General features: G+C 45.6%; 1 protein-coding gene across 5 annotated transcripts; it reads right to left on the bottom strand.

Moving 5' to 3' along the window:
* On the bottom strand, nucleotides 1-27718 carry LOC112266804 (ubiquitin carboxyl-terminal hydrolase 2). 5 transcript variants are annotated; one of them, XM_042297174.1, is made up of 13 exons: nucleotides 27480-27718; nucleotides 25425-25542; nucleotides 19175-19968; nucleotides 6008-6058; nucleotides 5136-5262; nucleotides 4885-4996; nucleotides 4284-4394; nucleotides 3989-4053; nucleotides 3438-3541; nucleotides 3155-3314; nucleotides 2704-2808; nucleotides 2483-2603; nucleotides 1-823 (listed from the first exon to the last, which is right to left on the bottom strand). In XM_042297174.1, exons 3-13 carry the CDS (start codon nucleotides 19922-19924, stop codon nucleotides 739-741), a joined length of 1791 nt encoding a protein of 596 aa, XP_042153108.1. In that variant the 5' UTR covers nucleotides 19925-19968; nucleotides 25425-25542; nucleotides 27480-27718; the 3' UTR covers nucleotides 1-738. The 5 variants fall into 5 exon arrangements, with proteins under 5 accessions (XP_042153108.1, XP_042153107.1, XP_042153109.1 ...); XM_042297173.1 differs by lacking the exon at nucleotides 27480-27718 and adding an exon at nucleotides 26442-26547; XM_042297175.1 differs by lacking the exon at nucleotides 27480-27718 and adding an exon at nucleotides 26442-26547 and having other exon boundaries at nucleotides 3155-3311.
* Between the last annotated feature and the right edge of the window lie 253 nt (nucleotides 27719-27971).

Genomic DNA, 27971 nt, shown 5'->3' with positions numbered 1-27971 from the left:
TAAATTGAAACAATGTCTTTTTTAATATTGAGGCGATCTCGAACAAGAAGAAGAGAAGAAGGCGCAGTCGGGACGAGAGTTTGGTTTGTTGCAGTGCATAGAGAGAGGGACTTCGGAGAAGGAGACGCTTGGTTTTTATTGCCTGGAGAGGGTCTCCTGTGATAACACACACACACACACACTCTCTGAGACACACACGTTCACACAAACGCACAGGCCAACTCCTCTGACCACCCTGCTCCCCAAGAGCAGAGAGAGAGAGAGAGAGAGAGGAAGCAGAGAGAAGAGAGAGAGGAAGAGAGAGACAGCAGAGAGAAGAGAGAGGGAGTGAAGTGAGGAGGGATGGGTTGAACGACAACAGCAAATATGACAGATTCCTGTAGTGTTTCCATAGTCTGAGGGTGGACATCCAGCAGTTGAAGAAACCTCTCTCTGTTGTGGATGAAGTTGGGTAAGTAGTAGCTTCTCTCTGTTGTGGATGAAGTTGGGGAAGAGGGAAGTAGTAGCTTCTCTCTGTTGTGGATGAAGTTGGGGAAGAGGGAAGTAGTAGCTTCTCTCTGTTGTGGATGAAGTTGGGGAAGGGGGAAGTAGTAGCCTCTCTCTGTTGTGGATGAAGTTGGGGAAGGGGGAAGTAGTAGCCTCTCTCTGTTGTGGATGTGATTAGTCCTAATGGACCTGGCTTTGCCCTCCTCTTCCTCCCTCCCTCCGTCTGCAGTGCCCTCCTCCTCCAGGAGGCCCTCACATCCGCGAGGAGGAGGCCAGCTCGTAGAACAGCACGTAGGCGTCACTGCTGCGCACTTGGCTGGAGGACATTGGCGTTACTCTGTCAGGGAGAGAGGAAGGGGGGGTGCATGTGGATGAGCTGCAACGTTGTTGAGACAGTCAGATGGGTGCAAAGAGCAACACGAATTGACAATATTATTCCAGAAATGTAACGATGTTGAACTGGGAACAGCCATACTGAGGTTCCCTTCAACCGTTGTGTCACAAAACCATGGAAATGGACGGGGTATTCAGACGGTTGACGATCTAACAAAAAGGTACTTGTTTTATGGCAGGGAGATTTTAGAGTAACATTGCGTGGGTACTATCACACTGTGCCATTAAACAGAGAGAAAGTTAACAGAGGAAAGGGAGGGAAAGAACTTAGGAGAGAGAGTGAGAACTGCATAATGAATGAGAGTGGAGGAGCAGGGAAAGAAGACAGGTGGCTGCTGGGAGAGAGAGAGAGAGAGAGAGAGAGAGAGAGAGAGAGAGAGAGAGAGAGAGAGAGAGAGAGAGAGAGAGAGAGAGAGAATGAGCAGATAGGCTCTCACGAGGCAATGAGTGGGAGAGAGGTGAGAGTGCGAGGAAAAGAGAGGGGGAGGCAGAGAGAGGAAGGAGGTAAGCTACTGCACACTTGACAGAATTACAGGGAGGTACTGCTATTAAGAAAGCAAGTAGCTCTGGGTGAGTGGTATGTAGCCAGCCAGCAAGACAGACAGAAACAGGCTCTTCATGTCCTCTCTCTGACAGTCTCTGCTCTAGCACTCTCAACATGAGGCTCAGCAAATAAGGTCCAACACTGTGGTGGTCCGTTCTAAACAATATCCTACTCCCTACTGTATATAATGGTGCACTACTGTTGACCAGGCTAGGGATGAAAGTAGTGCGCTATAAAGGGAATAGGGTGCGATTTCAGATGTGTATGGAGTGAGGTGGAGGTGTATGGAGTGAGGTGGAGGTGTATGGAGTGAGGTGGAGGTGTATGGAGTGAGGTAGAGGTGTATGGAGTGAGGTGGAGGTGTATGGAGTGAGGTGGAGGTGTATGGAGTGAGGTGGAGGTGTATGGAGAGGTGAGGTGGAGGTGTATGGAGTGAGGTGGAGGTGTATGGAGTGAGGTGGAGGTGTATGGAGTGAGGTGGAGGTGGTATGGAGTGAGGTGGAGGTGTATGGAGTGAGGTGGAGGTGTATGGAGTGAGGTGGAGGTGTATGGAGTGAGGTGGAGGTGGTATGGAGTGAGGTGGAGGTGGTATGGAGTGAGGTGGAGGTGTATGGAGTGAGGTGGAGGTGTATGGAGTGAGGTGGAGGTATATGGAGTGAGGTGGAGGTGTATGGGGTGGAGGTGGTATGGAGTGAGGTGGAGGTGTATGGAGTGAGGTGGAGGTGTATGGAGTGAGGTGGAGGTGTATGGAGTGAGGTGGAGGTGTATGGAGTGAGGTGGAGGTGTATGGAGTGAGGTGGAGGTGGTATGGAGTGAGGTGGAGGTGTATGGAGTGAGGTGGAGGTGTATGGAGTGAGGTGGAGGTGTATGGAGTGAGGTGGAGGTGTATGGAGTGAGGTGGAGGTGTATGGAGTGAGGTGGAAGAGAGCTTGAATGTTCTAAACAGGAGTATTTCAAGTGTTCTAAGAGTTCCAGTCAATTCAACCTAAATGAGATGACTTCTTGCTAGCAGAGCCTTGTGGGTAGTGTAGTGTCATAAAGGGAGAGGGAAAGACATACCTGGAGTCATTGAACGTGTACCATTCTCCCGAGGTGGGGTTGCGACAGTACGCTGTGTAGTGGCCACCCATGGTCGTGCCTGAGTGATTGGACACTGCGTACAGGTTATAAACTGCATTTACTGTGGGGGGGGGGAAAGAGACAGGGGAAAGAGAGGAATCAGTAGAACGCCACTGTGGTACCTCGACGGACGATTCTACCCGACAGACGATGGTACTCACTGCTGTTTTCCGAGGCAAACTCCCTGAGGTCCAGTTTCTCCATGGGGAAGTTGACAAATGTGGACAGTTTGCTGGTTCTCCGCGCTTCAGAGAAACGTTTCAGATCTGGACACGTAGGTGGGTAAAGGACAAAACAGTGCAGGGAGGAAGTGTCTGTAAATACACAGAGACGGGGGCTTCATATGAAGGTTCACATACATACATTTAACACATAGGCAAGCCTCTATAGCAACAGAGAGCACTTCTACTAGGCTGGTCCCAGATCTGTGTGCTTTAGTTGAATCATAAGCAACTCCTCTGACTACGATTGCCTCATACATGTTGTGTTGGCTGAAGCACATTATATGCAGATCTGGGACCAGGCGTTAGCCAACTCCTCTCTCTTTTACAACATCTAACAGGATAAGAGACAAACGCAGGCCAGAAATATAAGCGGCTTGAGAAAGGATACGAAGCACTAAGATCTTGGGGAATTTCTGTACAGTGAACTTCTTTGTGCATCTTCTTCTGGCTTTACACCTGTAGCACGTTGGTTTTTCATCGCCCTCGAGCACATCCTCTTTGGTGAAGAGACTCATGCAGTCCATCAGACTCACTTCTCCGTAGCCCTTCTTGACACATAGACACATTAGGTTACATAAAAAAAAAAAACGCTGGGACTGTTATGTGGGTCTGGTGAACGGTGAATGTACAACACTGTGGGGAGGAAGCTGGTGTGGATTATCAATACTGACCTTGGCGATGGGTAGAGAGAGATCCCAGAAGGGGTCAAAGACAGTGGAGCAGTAACCACACGTGCTGCATGTCAACGAGCTCTTCAGCTGACCCACAAACAGGTCTGTGGAGGGCAGGGCAGAGAGAGACCATTACTACCCACTCACACACACACACACACGTGTGCGCAGGTTGGCATTTATTGTTATGAATTTTGCCCTGGAGGCAGAACGGAGCCATTTCCGCCAGATGGGCCAGCAGCGAAGTCAATTGCCTAGCTATATCGTTAAAAATGTGTTTGAGGTTAGATATTAGGGTTAGCGGTGTGGTTAAGGTTAGGTTTAAAATGGGATTTTATGACTTTGTGCCAGTGCCAGCTAGTGACATCTCCGCAGAGCTGCCACCGGGGAAAAATTCATGAAGATAAATGCCAACCTGCACGCGCACACACACACACACACACACACACACAAACTACATCAATCAGCAGACTAAACATTACCAGAAAACACTATTTATTAACAGCACAGAGTGTTACTTAACCACTGTGGGTGTTGATGCATGCCCTTACCCACTATTTTACTGTCCTCTCTCTCCAGGTACTTGCTCCACATTCTATCCCCTTTCTCCCGGTCACTGTGGGAGGGATGACCGGACAGGAGAGGGTGTGTCAGTATTCAGTGAGTTAAAGCCTCATGGTCATCGATCCCGCGCCTGCCCTCTTGTAAACCCATGAGAAATCCCATCTCCACACCCACTGACTGCATACTAATACTGTGGGATGTGTCCTACCCTCCCGGTTAACATTCTCTTGACCATGGTAGTTAATGGAGAAAGTAAGAGCAGGAGAGGAGAGCAACACTCACGGCAAGTGGTCAAAGTCCTCTGAGCTGCCCCGCGGCCGCACCGTGACCCGGTTTACCTCGTTGTGCAGTCCGTCCAGCAGGAAGCGCAGGAACTCCTGGGCGTCCTGTTGGCTGGAGGGAGGGACACAGACAGACACACAGGTTATTTTTTTTTAACAGATTGGAAAATCATCTACAATACCATTACTGATACAAAGTTATTAGATTTGGAGGATCTTAATGCGATCACGCTGTTGCAGGAGAACTTTCCTGCAATGCAGGAAATTTCAAACTTGTAGTGTTTTTGAGGTTTAAAAACACTTCTGAAGTTTGTCATTTCCACTTTGACATTTCTGACTTGATTTCCCTTAAAATGTATCAACCCCAGACAAAAATGTCTGTTAACTATAATCCATATAATAATTCACATTTCCTGTTGCTGCAGGGTTATTTTCCTGCTGTAGCAAACTGGATCAAATTAAGATCCTACATCTGTATAAAGTGCACAAATTTTCACCAGGGCCCATAGGGCTCTGCACTGGTCAAAAGTAGTGCACTATATAGGGAATAGGGTGCCATTTCAAAGGTAGGCTTGGTGAATAGTTAGTTGAACAACACGTACTTGTATCCCACAAATCGGGGGGCGTATCTCTGGATCTGAGTTTTGAACTCTGACGGGCCGACCGCCTCGCTGCTCGACGACGTCCACATGGTCTGGAGGAGCTTGGCAAATTCTAGAAGCACAACCGGGAAACCAAGAAGATAGATCCAATCCCCTCGGAACAGTGGCAGACATTGTAAAACGGAAGACTTGATGGTAAATAAAATGTTCAGCATTCATTGACTAGAGGGGACTTAGGCTAGCTGTCTCACCCTCCATGAGCGCCCCAGTGTTGGTGCGGCTGTTTTTGTTAAGGTCGCGTCGGTGGGAGTTGTGGAGGCAGTAGTCCCGGAGGTTGTGCGTGTTGCTGAGACACTGCAGGATGGAGTTCATGAAGCACTGTAGAGACACGCACACAAACACACACACACAGTCTTTAGAAGCGGGCTAACACGCACACTACCATGATGTTCATGGTACAGGAAGTTACAGCTTTGACAATAATGTTGTCAACGTTGCAGACAAACGTGCAGAGGTGAAATCGTGACTGCTGGAGTTATATTTAGATATTTTCTGTTACATACACGCGCACACACACACACACACACACACACACACACACACACACACACACACACACACAGGAACAGCTAACATCACGTGGCCACATGTGACACGTGCAAGCACGGGGGAAACAAGGAACAGTGGGCTGAGTGAATGAAAGGTAGCAGGGATAGAGAGGGAGAGGGAGACAGTCAAGTCCCCCAGCAGGTACAGAGTTCAACAGCAGCGAAAGCACTCAGATAAGGTTACTGTACACAGTGCAAGTAGACAGTTTATTTTGGGACCCATCCTTCTCCCTGTTGCCTGGCAAATACCCCCCTCCCCTCCTCCTGTTTGTAGAGCCATGAGATGGCATGGCAGATAATCTCAGCTAATGGAAATAGACTAGCTAAGGGAATGTGTTAGTGATATCAAAACACATCCCGTAAGCTGATGGCAGAGGATAGGAAATGTGGATTACACTGTTTTCTGTACACTGGCAATATTCAACGTTTCTTCCACAACACACATGAATAGAGGCCTAAATATATATATATATATGTGTGTGTGTGTGTGTGTGTGCACCCAGGCCACTACTTACGGTATTTCCCAGGTTCCGTAGGCCCACTAGGCCCTGGGCACTCTTGGAGTTCTGGGGAGGAGAAGAACACGACAAGGAAAACATTTACGACAAAAGCATGCGAGCGAATGTCATTTTTTGGCAATGGCCCCACGGTCGAAGGACGTCTGCGACAAACATGGGGGCCATCCTCAGAAGAAGAAAAAAACCAGAGCCTTCCTGTTATAGGTTAGGCTACTAGACATGCTATGAGATGTAAAGATGGACATATTCTTTGTCAAACACTAGCCTGGTCCTGTTTCAATACAGAGGGAATCACGCTGCCTCAGATGGACAGTGTTTTCCACAAAACTGAAAGATCGTGGCTTAGCAATAGCCTGAAGGCCTTTGAGGTGGATAACGGTCTTCGATTGTCGACTAAGGGCTTTGGAGAAAAGAAAATGACTGACGTCACTGCAGTTTAATTAGAGAAGTTCAGTTGTTTTATAATTGAGCAGTAACGGAAACAATTACCAAAGCACCAATCTGACTGCGGACAAAACTTTCATTACATACAGCAGGGCCTAGCCTATCTCTTTAATATGGAATGCAATGTGTTGTGCCTGAAGGCCTTTGTAGAAATGCTACAATCAATTATTTAGGCCTAGTACTTTGAACACAAGTGAACACACGGCCCCATCACAATGATACAGTCCCCCACATTTAGATCAGCGGAAGGGAGACTGGGGTCGTTATGAAAACGGTTCACGCAGAGTCAGTCAGGCCAGTAACCCGCTCACAATGGTGTTTTTATGGGTTGATGTAGAGCACAGCGCTGCTGGGGAACAGGAGAGGGAACCTGATCCAGCTTCCTGTGGAACTCAATATAACACTGAAGTGACTGAAGCTCTCCAGTAACTCTCACCTGCATGTTCTGTTCTGGCTCATATAGCCTCCCTCCCCATGAGCGCAGGAGTGACCAACCACCACGGGGACACACAGTGAAAAACAGACACACACCCATGTGCTCCTGGTATCTGGGAGTCCAACCAGGACAGTGTGTAGTGTTTATGTAGTTATGAGAACACCGACTTGGACGGCTGTAGCGTTTTACTATTATATAAATAACCCCACGCCGTCTGTCCCCTGTTCCCAACAGACCAGGAAAAACCCATCCAACAGTTTCATTAAATCAGGATGAACTAAATCCTCCTTTCTCAACTCAATTCCAATGTAAAATAAAGCGATTTATTAGTCCGTGACCACGTGAACAAAACACTTCCTGTTGTCAGTTATTGGTTTGCTTGTTTTTACATTTGTGGGAAGTCGTGTGGGAGTGTAGGCTAAGCTTCAGGAGGACCACTGATTATGCTAATAACAATCACACACCGCTTGTCACCTCCAGAACGATCCCCATGACGTCACAACTTGCCGTACTTTGCTGAGTAATATCATCGGAGCCCAAAATAGCACCTTTCCTTCAGAACTTGCTGCCGCGTTCTCATTGGCTGGGTTGCTGTCAGAGCGGTGTGACTGTCACTGCAGAAGTCATCCTGACAGCCGCTCGCCCGGGGGAACGCTATTTTTACACGAACGAGCTAGAGGACAATATGACATCACATCTGGCAAGTGTGACTTACTTGATTAACTGACTGACCAACCAGTGTTCTTCCTTGGACTAGTAACAGATGAATCAGTGTAACCCATTTTGAGAATGCCTCATTCATTAACAATTGATGAGCTTAGTCTTCAAAGTGGTGTGACTAGCCCAGGCACATGCAAGAGGATTCATGCTGAATGCAACATCATTAGAAATGATCTCCATCTGTAGGCTTTTGGAGGATCTTTTTGGGTGGCAAAGCTCTAGCCTGAGTCAACAGAGGAAAAATAAATGGGCTGATATAGAAGTGCAGAGAATGTTATTCTGTCCTGATCCCAGTCAGACAGTAGCCTTGTCTAGTCGGACCAACTGTCACAAGAGAACATACTTCCTCTAGATTCGCCAGATTCCCCAGAATACACAATGCACACAAATTGAAAAGAAATACTGTGGAAGCTTGGCAAATGGGTTTGAGGTTCAAATTGTGTTGGTCAAATTAATTCTCTGTCCATGGCCCTACATAACCCTACATTCAGGCCTACACCACAGTGCAACTGTATTGACAGCCATTCGAAGCAGTGAGCAGTTCTATTTCAGCAGAATGGTTGGACTGGTACAGTCAGCTTGTGACCAATGTGTGACTGTGGATGGATACTACACGACAGGGGGGTGGCGGTAGCCTAGAGGTTAGAGAGGCAGCGCCTGTGACCGGATGGTTGCTGGTTCAAAGCCCCAAGCTGCCTGTGGGGAAATCTACAGATCCGGCAGGGTTACCGGCTTCAATATCCCTGTATACTGTGCCTGTGTTGTGTGTCAGTTTGGGTACTGGGACAATAAAGAATATCTGTGCAACTGGACCAATAAAGCAAGTATTGTTATCTCTCTCTGTGTGAATGCAGATCCCAGGCTGTCTTGCCAACTCCTATGGCCATTGTCAAGTGTTACAACATGCCCAGGCACATCCATTACACCAATCTATACATTGATCCAGAATATGATGCCATCTGCATCCAGCTGCCACCATAAGGTGATGAGTTGAAAGGCATGATGGAGGGAAATAGTTGACCTTGTTTTCCACATAACACAGAGACTGATGAATTAATTGCCTTGCATTCTCAATGTATTTACATATAACATGATCGCTGCCGCCACGCTATCAATCCGAGACATCTCATTGAAATGTTATCTGTTGTTGTTGGGATTTCAGTGTTTTGGGTTCCTCTGCAGACACTGACATTGATACTGAGCTGAACTATCTCATGATGATTTTTTTATTTTTTATTATTTAACTAGGCAAGTCAATTAAGAACAAATTCTTATTCACAGTGACAGCCGACACCGGCCAAACCGGACAGACAACGCTTGGCCAATTGTGCGCCGCCATATGGGCCTCCCAATTACAGACGGGTGTGATGCAGCCTGGATTTAAACCAGGGTGTCTGTAGTGGCGCCTCAAGCACTGAGATGCAGCGCCTTAAACCACTGCGCCACTCGGGAGCCTGGTACAAACAGCCAGGTACAAGTTGTGCCCTGAATGCTGAATGGGTTGAGTAGGCCAGGCCTGCCTGACACGGTTCCACCTTGCTCCACGGAATGCGGTATAATCATTAGCTAGCAGCAGTGGGTTGTGTTGAGTGAGAGCTGCTGGAGAACAGTTTGTTTTGACCTTCCTGTGCCTGGCCCCTAACAGGAAGCAAATACAACAGCAACCCACCAACTGTCTTCACATGGAGTGACTAAGCGGTCATGGACCAGCTCAATCAATTGATATTTACATCCACGGTTTCTCTGAATGTTCAACACCAAGATAATCCACTGAAACAATAGCAACACTTCCTCTCCTTTCAAAGCAGGTTATAGGAAACCCTTACAAGGACTAATATGATCCATAGATAAAACATTTGAGGGACAACTGAAAAAAAAAACACTCTTCACATTGTGATAGCCAGATACTAGCATCTGCCACTGGGCTTTCACCTCATGAGAGCGAAGCCCGGGAGCCAAGGATAGCGTAGCCAGGTATACTTTCAGTCATGCCACTCCGCTCCTTCAGTTGACTTTATTCATTGAAGCATTCAATACAACACACTCCCTCTGGGATGAAGACAGATTATTGAAGATGATCAATGAAGGGTCAATGCTCAAGGTTGTAATAAAATCATCAATCATTGGTGGATAACTGTTTCGGTGGCCAAGGAGTTATCCAGACACTGCTAGATCCACAAGCACCATTAGCTCACTAATGTACGTCAGACGACTTCAACATCAGTCTGAAAATAGACCCCTTGACCAACAATTTTACCTTGATTTGTTTCTCTCTCTGGACATGGAATTATGGGTAAAAAAAATAGCAAGAAGGTGGGACATAATGCCTCATGTATTACAGTTGTTGCATAATAAAAAATAATTTAAAGATCCATTCTAAATATATTTTGATACAGGACTTGGTTATGTAATATAATTCAATATAGGAGCAATTGCTGGCTATGGAGTGAGATTAATTTGAGATTGTATAACTAGTCTAATGACCTGCCAGAATACTGATCCTCCACGAAGGCTTAACGGAGGTTTAGCCTACTGCTAGATTGAATGCAATGCTATATTGCTGTCAATGCTGATGTGTAGAAGAACCCCTAGTGAGATCAAGCCTCCTAGATCCTTATTGATTAACAACACATATATTACTGTAACTAATACGCAGACAAGCATTCGATAGATCATCTTGGTGCCAATATATGCTATGTTGTTTTTACCTTGGCTTGATTAATGAGAAGTCCTACAAAGGTTGACACCAGCACCGAGCCAGACATGCTCGAGCTTTTCCGCCGCATCTCTTGCTTCAAGAACGGGAAAGCAGAGGCCGGGGGTTCTTCGGGTACGGTCACCGTGTATGACTGTCTTATGCTGGGCATGTTGACTGTCTGAGAAAGTCGGCTATCGGTGTGTTCTGATGCTATGCCGGTATCAGGCAGATAGAGCCGGTGCGCCCTTGATTCACCGGGAGTTGCCGCTCGTTCTCCTGATTTCTATGTCGCAGGATCTTCGTGTGAAAGTGTAGCCTACGTTACGAATATATTCGTATTTTCGCTCGAGCTTATTCGTTTCCTTTTTGCGGTTGTCATGAAAAACCGAGCCATTCATCTACACTCGATTTACAAGCGATACATACCAGTCTGACACTCCTGATATCATGAAAAAACACATAAACAATACATTAATTCAATAGTTTTGTAATGAAAACAGACTGAGCAATGTCTTATTTTTTCCCACATGAATTCCATAAATCGAAGATCTCCAGAACACGCAAATCACAACACTTATCACTCGTGCGGTAATCAATCATAGGGCTGATTGAGCAGTAAATGTACACTAACTCTTCAATCTTTTTACAACCCGGACAGCAATAGGCCCGCCTCTTTTCGGCTTAATACTACAGACGTCAGCCGCTGCCACAAACCTCTCCGACGTCAAACACCGTCAGATTGGTCCGTTCACATTTCTACGAATTACTTGAAGGACTCAGAATGGTGCTTCCAAGGACACCGGTGGAACGTTCACTCCGGTTGTCCATACGCCAAGCAATGAGATACAACAATATGTGTCTCTTTAAAAAAAAAAGGGCTACTCAGTGTGAGACCCATTCATTTCAGCGCAGGACTACATTTCAGAGGAGCACAGTAAATTGTGTTTGGGAGAGTAGGTTACTACATGCTCATAATCTGTTCGGCTATTGGCCATGGCTGTACTACTCTTGTTGTAATAATACATCTATGCCTAGGTAGCTTCACAGAGGAATACAGTCACTGTGACCCCTATGACTCAGCCCCTGCATAAGGTTTTCAGACCATTTGAAGGTCAAACATTGATGGCTAAATTTGGCTTACAGTATGTCTCTTCTGTGCATTGTGGCAGATGGGGAGGAACATCAGAATCAACCATCAAGCCTTTTGTAAATTCCCAGTAAAGAAGAGCTCCTTCTCTGGAATGTGAACATTCTGCTGAAGGAGAATAGGGTAGACCTAACATATCTTAGCTACATTCAGTACCAAAGGTGAGAAGCACAAAAGGTGAGGTTTTACAACATGGCAAAACAGATTGTAGGCTAGAACATGTTTTCCTCATGCAACAAATATGATTAATTGCCAAACCCTTGTCAATTTGCTGTCAATCAATAAAACTAAGTGCTGACTGCAGTTTACCCTCTGTAATAAACATTTAGCACCGTTAGCTCTGAACTCTCACCTATGAGAGACAAACATGTTTGCTTGTTTACAGGCTTCAACACTCAATCTTGTTGCTCACCCCTCTTGCTCAAAGTCTAAAAATACCCTGATTTATTAGGACTCAAAAAGTGAGTGGGAAAATACAGATGACTTTATATGCAGCTAAAATTCCATCGGTCCATTTCAATTTCACCACCTCTCTTAAAACCTAACAAATGACATTAGCATTGGAAAAGTACAGAGTCCCCGACATGGCTAAATGTATTTGCAATGACGTTGCCTATTACATTTGAGGAGATCAGAATGACATTTCCCCATACCAGTCACACATAGAGCAGTGGTCTGCCAAGAAAGGGGATTGGTAAGCAGGAGATACTGTGACGCAGGCGTGAAAATGAATCGAGATCTAAACATCATCAGCCATCAACTAAAGTTAGCCTTGGTCAGAGTATGATAACGGCTACAGAAAGTAGCATAGGTCTATTATGAACAGCAGACTGCTGCCTAGAGGCCCGCCCACCTATATTTAAATGTTGATTAAAAAAAAGTAACCTTTATTTAACTAGGCAAGTCAGTTAAGAACAAATTCTTATTTTACAATGACGGCCTACAGCGGCCAAACCCGGACAACGCTGGGCCAATTGCACTCTGTCCTATGGGACTCCCGATCACGGCCGGTTGTGATACAGCCTGGATATAGGCTGGATATAGGCCTATATCCTGGATATAGGCTGTATCACCAATATAGGCTACCTAGACTATCACCTTGATTCCATATGAAATGATCTACTAAATGGGTCTACTAAAATGTAACAACACTGGCGTAGATTATTCATGCTGCCACAGCTACTTCCTTAGCCGTTGGTCTTTAGAAACGTCTTCCTCCGTAATTGTGATGTGCTCCTGATCTAGAAGCAACGTGGCAGTAAATTCACAAGTCCTACCGAAAGCATCGCTGGCTGTGACGTGACTCCTGCTCAACTGAGCTAAATTGTACTAGACTAACCTAATGAAACGCCACGAGCATTGCGTCTATGACGCTTGCATGTTTCTGTAATTGTAATTGTATGTGTCGTCCACATCTAAATGCTCTTTATGGTGTCTAGATCTGTAAGTTGTTATGTCGGATATTTGTCTGAAACATTGTTCCCCCCCCCCTACTACTGCTGCTGTTTTGTTTGGACCAGGCCTCTCTTGAAAAATGTATTTGATCTCAATGAGACTAACCTGGATAAAGGTTCAATCGAATATTTTAGTTTCATAACAAAACATCAATAGGGCAGAAAGTCACATGTGAGTCAAGAGTGGAGGTATATTGTTGTACTTACTGTTTCATTGAAGTGATGTGTAGGCTAAATGGTAAAGAGAGAGGGCAGTCCCCAGCTCAGTCTTGTGACCTAGCATGTGTACACAACAAACAGCCAAGGAATATATTCCATTATTTACCAGGCTGAGTGTGTGTGTGTGTGTGTGTGTAACAATCCCACCTTCGGGGGAGACGGGAGAAAACACAGAGCCTAAAGGAATAACAAACTACAAAATCCGACAAAGAAATCCATTTTTGTATTTTGACTTCTGAGCTAAAGACCTGGTTAGCTAGGCAAATCAATGAACATCTGCCAACCACATTTCCTAAATAAAGGGCATATCAAGGAGATTCATTTGTTCAAGCAAACGCCCAAATTGGTTAGCACAACCAAAAGGAAAGTAAATCCCGTAGTTCAGCATAAAGCTAGGCTAGGATACATTTCAACGTTTTGAAACTCGGCTAAATGCAACAATCACTCAAGTACAGCACACAACATGAATGAAAAGGACTTTCTGTTTCTGTTGATATTTAGGCTACTCATCATTCTGCGGGCACTGATTGTAACGGAACAGAGGAATACGTTCTGAACGGTCATCGTTGCACTTAAAATCCCTTCATCACAAAAGGCCTGCTGTTCTCAGTGCCAAGTAGAGTACAGATACAGTTTGGCAACGTACTGAACTGTTCGAATCCACTCCCCAATCAAATTCAGCAGGTCACCAGACTGGCGTTACATTTTCATCAAAGCGTTATACTACTGTAGCCGACTGAACAAGGTGGCAGACATGCAACAAACATACTGTTGATTCCGCATGAATCTAGACATAGGATAAAGCAACCAAGAAACAAACGTCAGACAAATTTCACCCACGTGTGAAAGGCTGGCATCACTGATGCAGAATTGCGGACACATAATGGGATGCCTGGGGGGGGGGGGTTGTATAACGGTTCTGAAAGTGTGTTTAATACCCGCTGTAATTACCCGGCCACTAATTCAGCCAGCCAAACAAAAACCCCCCTAGCCCTCTGAGGTAAAGAGAAAAAGGTTATAAAACACAGTAGGCCTATGTAACTAAAACGTAGCGCTAAGGGTAATAGCCTAGCTTTTAGGCTACCTCTCTAACTGATCAAACCCTTTTGCACGGGATGGGCCTACTTTTTAAATCACTTTTTTCTCTTCATTTAACTGATTCCATTGTAAAATCCCAGGTTTGTCCACCCCAGACTACAGCACAGCATAAAGACAGAACAGTAGGCTGTGCAATGAAGGCAGCACTACACAGCGCTATTATTACTGTGTCCAGGACTGTGCCAGCCACCTCGTGTTGATGTAGTTGACTTTATTGCCAGGGCTACTTCTAGGGCCACTGCCACAAGGTCGTTTAGAGTTAGACGCCACCACACTAGTGAGTTGGCGTGGAACACGAGTTCATTTGGGTTCGGGAAAATAACGGAGCTATTTTTCTCAGTGCCACTTCTAATGTCGATGCCATTGTTGGTTGTAACTAGGAGCTGTGTATTGGGGTCGTATTCATTATGCTCCAAATGGAAGAAAACTAACTGAATTAGGGAGGGAGTACCTGAACTTGACCGATAAGAAACGCTCATTTTTGTTTCCCATTGCGGAGCATTTTGCTACAGTGTGCCTTAATGAATACAACCCAGGGCACTGGGTAGTGTGCAACAGCTGGCAGCACTGAGCTTTAGGATTAAACCGTTTGCCTGGCCGTGCCTGGCTGGATGACCTAAAATGGAATGGCATGACGTGAGATCAGGATGGCGTCACAAAAGCCTTCGTTTAGACTAACTGGGCATTTCCTTCACAATGTTTTCCCATGGTTCGTCGGTCAGTCAGCTTTGTCATGATGAACACAAATCCTATGCAGTAGGCCTATATGGATCGACTCCCAAGGACGGTATAATAGGCACTGAGGCCTATTTTACAATGCAGCTTGCTACAGTCACAGGCAGTGACACCCAATCACATGTCATCCTACCCACCTCTGATTCTCTTAATTAGGAACGGTTTCAGTTGACTAGGAACTGTCCCAGTCTAGCACATGAAGTGTACCTTTGAATCAGTATCTGTGAAGGATCTCATTGTTACTCTGATTCTGGACCCTGATCTCTCTTTTGACGAACGAATGAAAAATATTTCAAGACCAGCTTTTTCCCCCCATCTTCGTAACGTTGCAAAAATCAGAAACTTTATCCCAAAAATGATGCAGAAAAGCTAATCCACGCTTTTGCCACTTCAAGATTAGATTAACGCAATGCTCTACTCTCCGGCTACCTGGATAAGGCGCCAAATAAACTTCAGCTAGTGCAAAACACGGCTGTTAGAATCATACAGTATTATTCCAGTGCTAGCCTCTCTGCCGTCTTCCTGTTAAGGCTAGGGCTGATTTCAAGGTTTGACTGTTAACCTACAAAGCATTGCATGGACTTGCTTGTACCGTATGCTACGGTCAATAAGATTCCTTATTGTTCCTAGAATTTCTAAGCAAACAGCTGGTGGCAGGGCTTTCTCCTTTAGAGCTCCTCTTTTATGGAATGGTCTGCCGATCCATGTCAGAGACGCAGTCTCAGTCTTTACTGAAGACTCATCTCATCTCTTCAGTAGGCCCGATGATTGAGTATAGTCTGGCCCAGGGGAGCGAAGGTGAATGGCAAGGCATTGTAGTGACGAACCACCCTACTCTCCATTGGGATTCTCTACCTCTAACCTTATTATGGGTGCGTGAGTCACTAGCTTGCTCGCGCTCTCCCATGCCATCCCTAGCAGAGTGCATCTCTTCATGCCAGGCCTTTCCCCGCTATACTCAACTCCCTTGGGTGGGTTGAGTTACTGACGTAACCGTCCTGTCCGGATTTGCGCTCCCTCAGGCTCATGCGGTGGGGAGATCTTTGTGGGCTATACTCAGCCTTGTCTCAGGGTAGTAAGTAAATGGTATGTTGATATCCCTTAAAGGGCGACTGCACTTGGTGATTTTGCCTCTTTTTAGATGTGGTTCATTAAGAAATGCTAGTGGCCATGACGGAATTCAAACGTGAGTTTGTTTCGGGGTGTGGTTTGATGTGTGTGTGTGTGTGTTCGCAGGTGGGAAGAGTTAACCAAATTATTTAGCCAATTAGCTTCAGCCAGCTGGTGTGCAACCGTGGCAAAGTTGGTTTGATTTTGGATAGTCTATCTCTGGGCAAGTTAGGGACCACCAATAAATTACACAACATAAATGAGACAATATTTTCAGATTGCACACCTTTTATTTTTTTCATTAAATGCTTTTAATATGTGTATATGAATTTCTACAATTTATCATTGGTTTGAGGTTTTTAAGTCATTGAAATTTGGAGCTATTGGAATTTTAACATATTGTCCCATGTATATTGTGTAATTTACCAATGGTCCTAATTAGCCCCATAGGCAGCTGCAGTCCGAATTGATGATTACTTGTGTGCTGCCAGCTGAGGGTAGATGGGCGGGATTGAAACAAACACAACCTTTATTTACATTGTGATGCAGTCACGACCACAATTCTCACAAAACTCTGAAAATTATCCTATTTTCCCTTTGTAGTCAATTTTGACAGTAGAATAAATGTTTCTGACTCACATCGATGCCACATAGGCTGTATTCTAAATGAGAAGTTGTTTTTTCGGGGCAGTTGCTCTTTAAGTGGTGTGGGGGCTGTGATTTGGCAAAGTGGGTGGGGTTATATCGGCATTTTTTGCCCCGTCCAGGGGTAACTTTGAACGGGGCTACTGTGTCCTCCGACCATTAGCACCCCTGTTTTCAATACTCTAGCACCTTCTTCCTTGCAAGGATAACAACACTGAGCCTTTTTCTAAAATGTTTTATGAGATTGAAAGAACACACTGGGAAGGATCTTAGACGATTCCTCCACACATAATCTTTCCTGATCCTTGATATCCTTCGTCAGCGTTTATGGACTGTCCTCTTCAATTGAAACCACAGGTTTTCAATGGAGTTCAAGTCTGGAAACTGAGACGGCCATTGCAAAATGTCGATTTTGTGGTCTATACATTTTTGTTGTTGTTGTGGAATTTGATGTGTGCTTGGGGTTATTGTCTTGCTGGAAGGTCCACTTGTGGCCAAGTTTCAGCCTCCTGGCAGAGGCAACCAGGTTTTTGGCTAAAATGTCCTGGTACTGGGTAAAGTTCATGATGTTATTGACCTTAACAAGAGAAAAGGGCTTTAAAAAATACATTTGATTGATTGACTGATTGGTATCATTAGCTAGGTTTCCCTCTACTTGGCGACAGATTTTCACGTGAATATAAAACATTTTCCCACAAGAGACCTTTCATTAAAGAAAGCAGCTACGCCAGTTGTCTTCTGGTGCTTGTGTCAAACACAACAGCTTGTTTATCAATGAGAGAGAGGTGAATAATCAGAGGTCTTCGAGAGAAAAATCATGTCTTCCTAGAACGATCAATACCACAGTGTACTTGACCTACACAACCTCCTTTCTCCCATCCTGACCTTCCATCACTCAGCCTGGGAGAGAGCTGCTCTGATGAGAAGCTGCTGGTCTGACTGGTTTCTCCCAGGCATGACCCAACACGTTCCTCAAAACATGACTCCATAAAAACTCCTCCGGATCCATACCCGAGAACAAAGGCTTTCTTTGCACCACGTGGAGTGGATGAGCTGACAAACCGTTGTGACTCAGCCCACAGGGATGCCTGACAGTCGGGACGAAGATTCAACGCAGATATTTATTTATGCTAACCTTTATTTAACCAGGAAAGACCATTGCGGTTAGAAACCTCTTTTTGCAAGAGTAAGATTGTTGAGTTGATGAAAATGTAACGCCAGTCTGGTGACCTGCTGAATTTGATTGGGGAGTGGATTCGAACAGTTCAGTACGTTGCCCCTATCTCCTAAATCAACCCCCCATAAAGTGCAATCACAGTTCTCAGATAAAGTTGGCATACATAGTCCTTACTTCACCTGCTCTGGGCACCTGCCTACTCTCCTGTCATGGTAAGGGGATTTACTGTATAAACTCCCTGCTCTAAACCGGTCCGGATGGAACATTATACGAATTAGGAAGGGTAATTAAAATGACTTGATGAGAACATTCGAGCCCGGGGCTCAGGAAAGTCTCTCGTGACATTAAGAGAAAAATCTCAACCTCTTGGCCCCAATAGGCAACCCAGTTCCACTGTTCCACGTACAGGAGAGTCATTCCCTCATTGACTGGTGACTGTTAATTACAGAGAACATTCCGTACTACTTGCGAGTGGCTTCGGTAATTCAGAGATGGTGGGAAGCATCGGTTAGCCTCGATGCATCCTTCACTGAAGATTACAGTGCATCAACAGCCTCTTTGTCTGCCTGATGCTGATTGTGATAGATGTTGCGAAAGCAGCTCCACGCCAACAACAAAACAGCCTTGTCAAAGAGATCGGCTTGCCCGGTTGTGAAACAAATGTCCTCCTACTTCTCCTTCCCACAGTGGTCAGTAATCAGGGCTAATCCCGTAAGTGGGTTCATTCACACTCCGCTCTCTAAGGAGAGGGAGAGGAGGATAGCCAGGCCAGCCACTCCCCCAGATGTCATTACTCTCCATGCGTCACAGAGGGAACACAAGGAGTCTAGTCAACGGTACACCTGCCTCTCTGACAGTCAGTGTGCAGGTTTCCACTGACCCAGGTTTATTCAACAAAAGCAAGCATGTCTTTAAGCATGTTGTCTCTGTAAGATGAATTTCCTTTTTTATGGAAAATAGACCTAATATAGATAGCTGACATGGCTGCATTTTATATATCAATACTGTATGAATGAATGAATACTGAAACAATTGTCTAAGACCTACTTTATACTGTGCAGTGAGTGACAGTGTTCCCATCATATGCGCCTATTGTTGCCCTAAGCCAGTGAGTGACTGTGTTCCTCAACACAGGACCTTAGTACTGTACAGTAACAGTGCAGAGCAGCTGTACTGACCATGAGCCCCCCCACATGGTGGCAGTCTGTCATGTCAGTGGCCTGAGATCTAAATCGGAGAACACAGCAAAAAGTTAAGCTAACAGAAGAACACTGGTCTTACCGGGGAGTCCCTGGTGGGGGAGCTGGGTCGTCCGTTGCTGCTGTCGCTCCTCTCGTAGGAGGAGGTGAAGCGGCTACCACCACCGCTCTTCAGGCTGCTGCTGCTTAAGGCCTCCTGCGTGGCGCTGTGGGACAGGCCATAGCTGGAGCTCTGCAGGCTGCTGTTGTAGGAGTCGGCCACATCGCTGGCCCTGCTCCGGTAACCCCTCAGGGCGCTCGAGGAGGAGGAGGAAGGGGACGTGGGCTCGTTGAGGCCCAGGGACGACAGGTCCCGCGTCAGGTCACTCTGGCTCGACGACCTCCGGCGGCTGAGGGAGATGCTGGAGGCGCCAGGCGACGAGGAGAGGTAGCTGGAGCGGCTGGGCGTGGTGGACGAGGAGTAGCTGCTGTAGCCAGTGTAACCGGAGCCGCCGCTCAGGCCCGACGAGCCATAGGTCTTCACCGGGGTGCGGCTCAGGCTCTCGCTACGCCGGCTGCTGCTGCTCAGGAGGTCAGTGCGGGGGATGGGCCGGCCCCGGTCGAGCTCCAAGGAGGTGCTGTAGTTGCGGGCGCGGCTGGCGGTGCTGCTCAGGTAGCTGGAGGAGGAGTAGCCCGAGGAGGAGGCAGCGTTGCTCCTGTAGGAGGGCAGCCTGTCCCGGTCAGAGGTGTAGGAGCTGAGGGAGGATGGCGTCAGGGAGGAGCCATAGGAACTATAGGTACTGGTATAGGAGGAGCCGGTGTAGCGCTTGGCGGTGGTGGAGACGCGAGACATGCTGGATTCTCAGCCACGGGTGATGCGGTGGAAGACCGCATCGACTGCAAGACAAGAGAGAGAGCAGAAATCAGTGGGTTTCTGTCTTCAGACTGTGAGCCGGAACAACTTGATTTCCAAAAATGAAAACTTATTTAGCAACATTTGAATCTTTATAAGCACTAAATTAAATTGTATATTTTATATCAGATCGGCTCCATCTTAGTTTTATGGGTTAGTCTCATCTGATCACGAAACAGGTAGGATGCCATAGGTCACTAGGTCAAAGTCCAACTCTTAACATATAGGTGCACTATTTATCAACAGGCTGAATATAGAATGGCTCATTGCTCGAGACTGAGGTTTTACTCGTGTACAGGATGCAGATATTCGACAAGCAACGGCATGTGACCCTCCTTGGAACACATTACACAATATCAGCTGTGTCATCAGTATTCAAACTGAAGTAGCACACTGAAACACTGCTCATGCAACCAACTGGAAAGTCATGCTTGGTAATGTGATGTACTGTCGTAGCGATGGGTTGCAGAGCACAACGTTGTGGCCGGCTGAACGCACCCCTGGGCATCCTGTAACGGGAGAGTCCCCGTCAACGAAGCACCGAATGTTTCTGGTGGCACAGTCTGTTCCCGAGAAGAGACAGGGCTCTTGTTCACAAGGCAGTGCAGCATCTGAATAAATAAAAGTATCTGGTGTTGTCGATCCGTGTTGGGTTCAGTGGGGGAGGCTCCTGTTTCTTTAATCTCTCTCTCTCTCTCTCTCTCTCCTCCTCTCTCTCTCATTCCAGGCCACAGGGGCATCAATAATTCAGCATATGGATCTGGAGTAGGCAGAGCACTGAAGTCAGGCAAAGACATACAGCTCTGTGCAGCTAGCTAGACCCAGCCGGGCTGCTCAGGCTCTGGAGCACTACTGCTAGGTTAGCTTAGCAAGGCCATGCCCAACCTAGCCTTGCTTAGGCTCTCACCAAAACCCCACAGTGGATATGTGGGTATAACTGGCCTACCATTTCACCATGTATCCTGCGCAAAGATGGCTGGACTGTAAAGATGGGCCAGTACCTCAAGTCTGCCTCACTATTGTTTTGTTCATCTCTTTTCTTCCTCCCCCCCCCGTCTCTAAATAAAACAGCAGTACTATGACAAAGCCTAGGTCCCGGACTAGGTTGACATACTGTACATTGTTTGTGGTTCTCTGTTCTCCCTGGGATTCATGTTCGAAAGTCAACCTCTCTTCGTGTGTTGTTGAAATAGGCAACCCTGATCTAACGGATGTCCACGCGAGCAGACCTGGCATGTGGCGACAGGCCGCCTACAGGAGGGTCAGAATCCACTTTGGCCACGTAGAAATGTCTTCAAATACAGAGCACTACCTCCACCACACGACCAAATAACAGTGACAGTGCCAATTTGCACTGCAAGGTCTATTTGAATAATAACCAGAGATAACCAGAGAGAGTGATTGTACTTGTGACCCCTGGCAACTACTTCCACACATTCCTAATTGCCCTCCCTATTAACATACACAACATCATTTAGGCTACTGCAGGTGTCTCGTCCAATAAATGAGGGCCCTGACTGAGGCAAGTTCAGGCGTGCCTGGCGGCCACTTGAAAAGTGAGTCGCAAACAACATCCATCCATGGGGAGTACAGCCTAAATGGACATGGGATTTGTAAGATGACGGCAGCACAGCACTATTACGTTATTTACTTCTGAAACCAGAAAACACACAAATCTGCTGGTTGCCCTGCATCTCAGCATCCCCAAAGGCTCTACTAAACGGTGGTTTCCATGACTACATGGCAACTAGCATCATTTGACCGCCACACAATCTGTGTCAAAGCAGGTGTTGCACTGATCCCATTGACTTCCTGATTCCCTTGCCCTGCAGAAATATAAGGTCCATCTAGCTATAGCCTAGGGCCCAGTAGATGAGCATACAGAAAGGGCAGATCGCCTTTTCAATCTATAGGCCTAATCCAAGTTTATTCCCCAAAGACGATATATTCCTGTTACCATCTTTACCTGGAAAATCCAGTAATTCCCAAGCAGGTGTAGGCTATATAATTGAATAGGGCCTACACCCTGAAACCTCACACTGAGCCACTCTTTCACACATTCGGTCCATCCCTACTTCTCCCACTGATGACAGTGTAACTGTGTTATTCTGATCTCTCAGCCTAACAGGGGTTATAGAATGTGTGACGACGCAGGAAAGCTCTGTTACACCCAGCGTGACATTACATGTTAGAATGTCAGATCAGCGTGGACTCTCTGTGGAGTGCTGGGAGGGGAGGCAGGTGAAAAGTGTTGTGCTAACGCAAATTGTGGGTTCTGTGGACAGGGCGGTACCTAGCACTGCCTACTGCAGGTCTGTAGAGGGTTTCAAAATGCTCATGCTCTCATAGCGAAGTAGATCGCCTGACACTTTCAAAACAGTCACAAGGCCTGCGCCTCAACTGAAACAAGTGAAAAAGTCCAGTAGCCGAGTCTGACAGAGAGGGATCAAGACAGGCCACCATAACAGGACAGTGTGGCACAGTAACTCAAACAAGCTAGCTAGCTAGCAATATAATGCTCCTCACCTACTAGCCTATATTATTATCCACCTTAGCTATGGCACGTCACCGATTTAGATACTGACAGTCTACAGTGTGTTTTTCTACCTCCTAAAATGCACAATCCCTGTGAATCTGTGCCATAACAACATATAATCATATATAAACTCAGCAAAAAAAGAAACGTCCTCCCACTGTCAACTGTGTTTATTTTCGGCAAACTTAACATGTGTAAATATTTGTATGAACATAACAAGATTCAACAACTGAGACATAAACTGAACAAGTTCCACAGACATGTGACTAACAGAAATGATATAATGTGTCCCTGAACAAAGGGGGTGGGGGGTAAAATCTAAAGTAACAGTCAGTATCTGGTGTGGCCACCAGCTGCATTAAGTACTGCAGTGCATCTCCTCCTCATGGACTGCACCAGATTTGCCAGTTCTTGCTGTGAGATGTTACCCCACTCTTCCACCAACCTGCAAGTTCCCGGACATTTCTGGGGGGAATGGCCCTAGCCCTCACCCTCCGATCCAACAGGTCCCATAATTGCTCAATGGGATTGAGATCCGGGCTCTTCGTTGGCCATGGCAGAACACTGACATCCCTGTCTTGCAGGAAATCACGCACAGAACGAGCAGTACGGCCCCATTTCTTCAGGGACACATTATATCATTTCTGTTCGTCCCATGTCTGTGGAACTTGTTCAGTTAATGTCTCAGTTGTTGAATCTTGTATGGTTAATACAAATATTTACACATGTTAAATTTGTTGAAAATAAACGCAGTTGACAGTGAGAGGACGTTTCTTTTTTTGCTGAGTTCATATAAGGTCACCAAATTCTCCTAGGAATACTGTTAGAAATCAGTGCACGTAATGTACCTTGTTGGTTGGATCTTAGGGGGAGCTATATTTACCCTGAAATGTGAGCAGATAAAGAGACTTGTGTCTGTGAGGGCTGCACTGACGCCAAAGCCCTAACTCGGCCCAACGGCAATCGCACCAAACTGTCCATGCCAGCCGAGTCTACATCAGAACGGAATGCACAAAAAAAACTATGTTGATTCAACGTACAATTGCAAGGCAACCAGCTGCAATAGGATTGTGAGTTTGCTCAACATTTGGGCATATAGCTTGAACCAACATACATTCCGAATTTGAATTGTATGTACATTTTAGCTTGAGCAAACATACAATTCAACATAATATCCAACAATTGGAGCTTTTAATCACCTGCATTTAGAATGACTGCCAGGGTAGGGAAGACTGATTATTGAGACTACCTAAGTCAAATTACTGACAGATTCAATTCGTTTATAAAAATGTATGATATTTATGTTTGTGTTGCATAATATTATTCAACCAATCAATGTACATGCAAAAATACAGGTATTGAAATAAACAATTCTGAAAAGCAACCTGCAATAGAAGCATGATGGGAAATATGATAATGATGGTTATGGCTTTGAGTGATTTTGAGAAAACATACATTTGTAATTTTACACAACAAGCTTGTTCAAATTCAGCTCACTTCAAGCTGAGTTTGTTGATTCGAAGTACAATTGTAAGGCAACCAGTTGCAATAGCATTGTGAGTTTGCTAAACATTTGGGCATATAGCCAAGCTGAACCAACATACCTTCCAAAGATGAATTTGTAATTTGACTCAACAAGTTTTTATACATTGACCTCACTGTGAGCAAACGTTCACACATTAGCTCCATTTCCTGTCCTTCGGAAGTCTACCCAACTCACAGAATAATGCTGATTGAGCAAATTGGTTAAGTTGGCTTTTTTACAGTGTACCATACGCTTGTAAAGATTCTACTCTGATATCAGCTGAGAGATAGGCCTATGTAGTTATATCAACACTTTTCTTCTGTTTGTACCTCAGATGAGAGCATTAGCTAAAAGTGACCCACCAAAAGGGCAATATGTGTGCGTGATTGATGCTCCAATCTCTGCTGTAAGTGAATTCATTCCTTATTCATTTATTCATTGGCCTAAAGATTAGCTCAATTAGACATCATTACTATTTTAAACACCATCAATCTGTGTTCTGTGCCACTGTGTAAAATGTTTTTCTGTACTGAATACTTATAGGAAAAGAGTCAACTCAAACGTTATGTCTCCTTTAAAGCAGTAATCAGCAGTAGAAACAATAACAAAGTGTCTTCGCCACCCCTGTTTTGACAAAAAGCTGAGAAGTGGGGTTGGTTCATAGACAAAGCTATGGATGCAAGGTGCGACCACCAATAATATCAAAATGATAGTTTTAACCATGTTTGGGGCTATATACTGTTTGTTTACATTTAATTTGTTTACAAACAAGCTTATATTTGGGGTCCTGATGAGGTACGACAGTTGAACTAAGCTCATGAGGCATTTAAGTTATATTCTTCACCATCCCGAGTGGCGCAGAGGTCTAAGGCACTGCCTCGCAGTGCTTGAGACATCACTACAGACCCGGGTTCGATCTCTGCGTCGTCCGGGTTAGGGGAGCGTTTGGCTAGCTGAGATTTCCTTGTCCCATCATGCTCTAGCAGCGCCTTGTTGCGGGCCGGGCAGCTGCAAGCTGGCTTCGGTTGCCAGCTGGAGGTGTTTCCTCAGACAACTTGGTGTGTTAAGCTTCCGGGTTAAGCGAGCAGTGTGTCAAGAAGCAGTGTGGCTTGGCAGGCTTGTGTTTTGGAGGTTGAGAGCCATGTGTCCTTCTCCTCTCCTGAGTCCGTAAGGGAGTTGCAGCGATGGGACAAAGTTGCAGCGAATAACAATCATTGTTATAAGTAAAAAAATGGATGTAGCAACTGCCTTGTGAGCCACTGCATCCTTTGAACATGTTTTCAGTACCAATCAGTCCTTAAGAAAGTATTGCCTTTCATTACATTTGTGAGATGCATGCTGATTGCTGACAGTGCGTGTATTTGTTCATTTATGATTACCTGCTGTGTATAGAGCGGTGTCTCTCAGTCCCCGCAGGCAGCGATAGAGTGGAGCCCGCTCATCCTAATGTACCTCACAGACACATTCACAGTCACAGGGACTTCTCACTGATCGGACCTGTGGGGAGACAGAGACACAATTCAATGAGAGACACACATCACATAGCCATGCAGACATTACCTGGGCGAAAATGACTAAGGTAATGGATTTGCAGTCTAGCTAATGTGGACTTTGTTGGATACCACTGCATTGAGGCTAGCAGATCGATATTGAGCCATTAGAACATGAATTTGATAACATTACTGATTTGATAATGTCCAATTATCCTCGTCAATATACACAGAATTCAATGAATTGCATTAAAACAACACTGCTCTATGACTGCTTTAGGGGAGGAGCAAAACATCCCATAACAAAACAATCTACCGGAAGCCTAAAGTAGCCTAGGCTACATCTCATGCCTCCTCATCAACTGTGACAGGCACAGAAATAGGTCCAAGTGATCTTTCACCACAGGCCTCCAGTCAACAAGTTCTCAGTATTTTAGGTTCAGCTATAATACAAAAAAATGCTTAATGACTGTAGACTATTCTTCAGTGCTTGTTGTCAAATCCACAAAAATGATCTTCCTTGAAAATATGGTTTCAGGAAAAAAGATTTTGCCTTCCTATTTAAAGTCCTGTTTCAGACATTCTGTACTTGTTGAGTAGTTTAATAATCCAGCACTTGCATCCCATTATGGTCCAAACACACCATACCAACAGACCTGTGTCCCCACAACACTGGCACAGCCAGAGTTCAAGGAATAGGTCTAGTAACAGCCAACAGAAAATTGCCAATGAATAAATAGGTCTCAAGATGATTTTCGGAGAAACAATATCCCTTGTCTCTTCAACAAAACAAAAGATGGATAAGCAAAATGAACAAACAGTAGGCCTAGGCTACCAACAGCCAAAATAACAGAAAGGTACCCTCGTAAAAAGGGAAACAAAGTGCAAATTGGTGAAGAGGCTCACCGGTGGCGTATCAAGCTGACAGGCTGGGTAGGGTGCTGCATAGGAGGCTGTGGCTCCAGAGTGAGAGGAGCCAGGGAGGGATTGTATGAGCACAGCGATCCAGAATGCCAGAGATCAAGTTACAGAGATGGTAAATATAGCAGTTGCCTATGACCTCCACAGGTCACTCAACACTCATTGGCATTCCAATTTGCTCTTAAAGGATTAGCATTAAGGTTTTTTATAGGCCACGAATAGGCCACGCTGTGTAGGCCAGCAGCAACCACTGGGATGTGCTCTCTCTGTTATCTAAAGGGGTTTTCATTGTAAACCTTCAAGGAATGGAAGTCAGTGAAATGTCCAGTTTCATCCAAAAGTGGAAAAAATACTAATTTACACATTGATTATCAACAACTAACCATGGCTAGTTTATATTAAAAATATACATTATATTTATATTATAACGGGTGTATGAAACCATTAGGATACAAACAGGCAGCTATTGTCATAACTTGTGTTAGGACTGTTTTAAGAATGGGGGTAGTTCTTCCGCAATATTACACTGTCCGGTTTGAAATGCATATCACATAATGGATAGTTGAGTGATGAAAACTGAAACCCTGGGCTGATGAGCTACTTTGAGTGCAGGGAAGGGCGTGGGTGTACTGTACGGGGGCACAGTTTATGGACTAACCGCCAATACACTAGGGGCTAGCAGCTCCCCGAGTTTCTATACCGCAGCAGTTGGCTAGAACCACATATCACTCACTACCAGTCCCAGGGCAAGCAAGTTGGCTAGCTAGGCTAGCTAACGTGTTACCAGAGTGTGCGCGCGAACGAGTCAGAGCGCGGGCGTGTATTTTTTTATTACAAGGGACGGGTTTCTTTTTAGCTAAGCATCTGATTGTGACTCAAGACCACCGGTTTTTAGCTTAGCTGCATTCATACTACGAGATTGAAGCATACACATTTTAGATAAACTATCAGAGTGGCAAGAAATCAACTGTTCCAAGGTTTGCCTGCAGCCACTGGCCAGTGGCCACTGCATTCTTCACTCACCCCCAGTCTGAGATCATCCCCTCTGTTGTCAGTCCGACTGGCAGAGCGTCCCCAAAGTGGCTTCTAGCTGGCCTATCGGCGTCGTTAGACCGCAGTTTTGAATATCGGTATGCTGAACCGATAACATTTGACATAAAATAGCTATCACTGCCTTTGCATTTCAATAGTTTTTAGCTGACCAAGTAACAGACCTTTCTCTTTAACTGTGACGTTAGTTCAGCAAATAGCTGTCGTGGATTGGTTTATTCCTGTCCACGAACGTAAAAGCAGAGGACCGCCTCCCTCACGATCACCTTGGCGACGGATGTAAACAGCACACAGAGAAAAAGACCCCCACGCTAATTCAGGTCCACACACTCACGTTCACATCTGATCTGACATAGCCCACACAACTGCTTGCAAAACAAATGTCACTTTATCATAAATCCCATTGCGTCTGTGGGGTTCTAGACCCCACTCTGACTATCTTTGCTTGCCTCTCCTTGATTGCTG

Source organism: Oncorhynchus tshawytscha, linkage group LG14 (genome assembly GCF_018296145.1).
Source record: "Oncorhynchus tshawytscha isolate Ot180627B linkage group LG14, Otsh_v2.0, whole genome shotgun sequence".
NCBI classification, from domain to species: domain Eukaryota; kingdom Metazoa; phylum Chordata; class Actinopteri; order Salmoniformes; family Salmonidae; genus Oncorhynchus; species Oncorhynchus tshawytscha.
The sequence above is the reverse complement of the archived record's forward strand: the minus strand, read 5'-3'. Positions and strand labels throughout refer to the sequence as shown.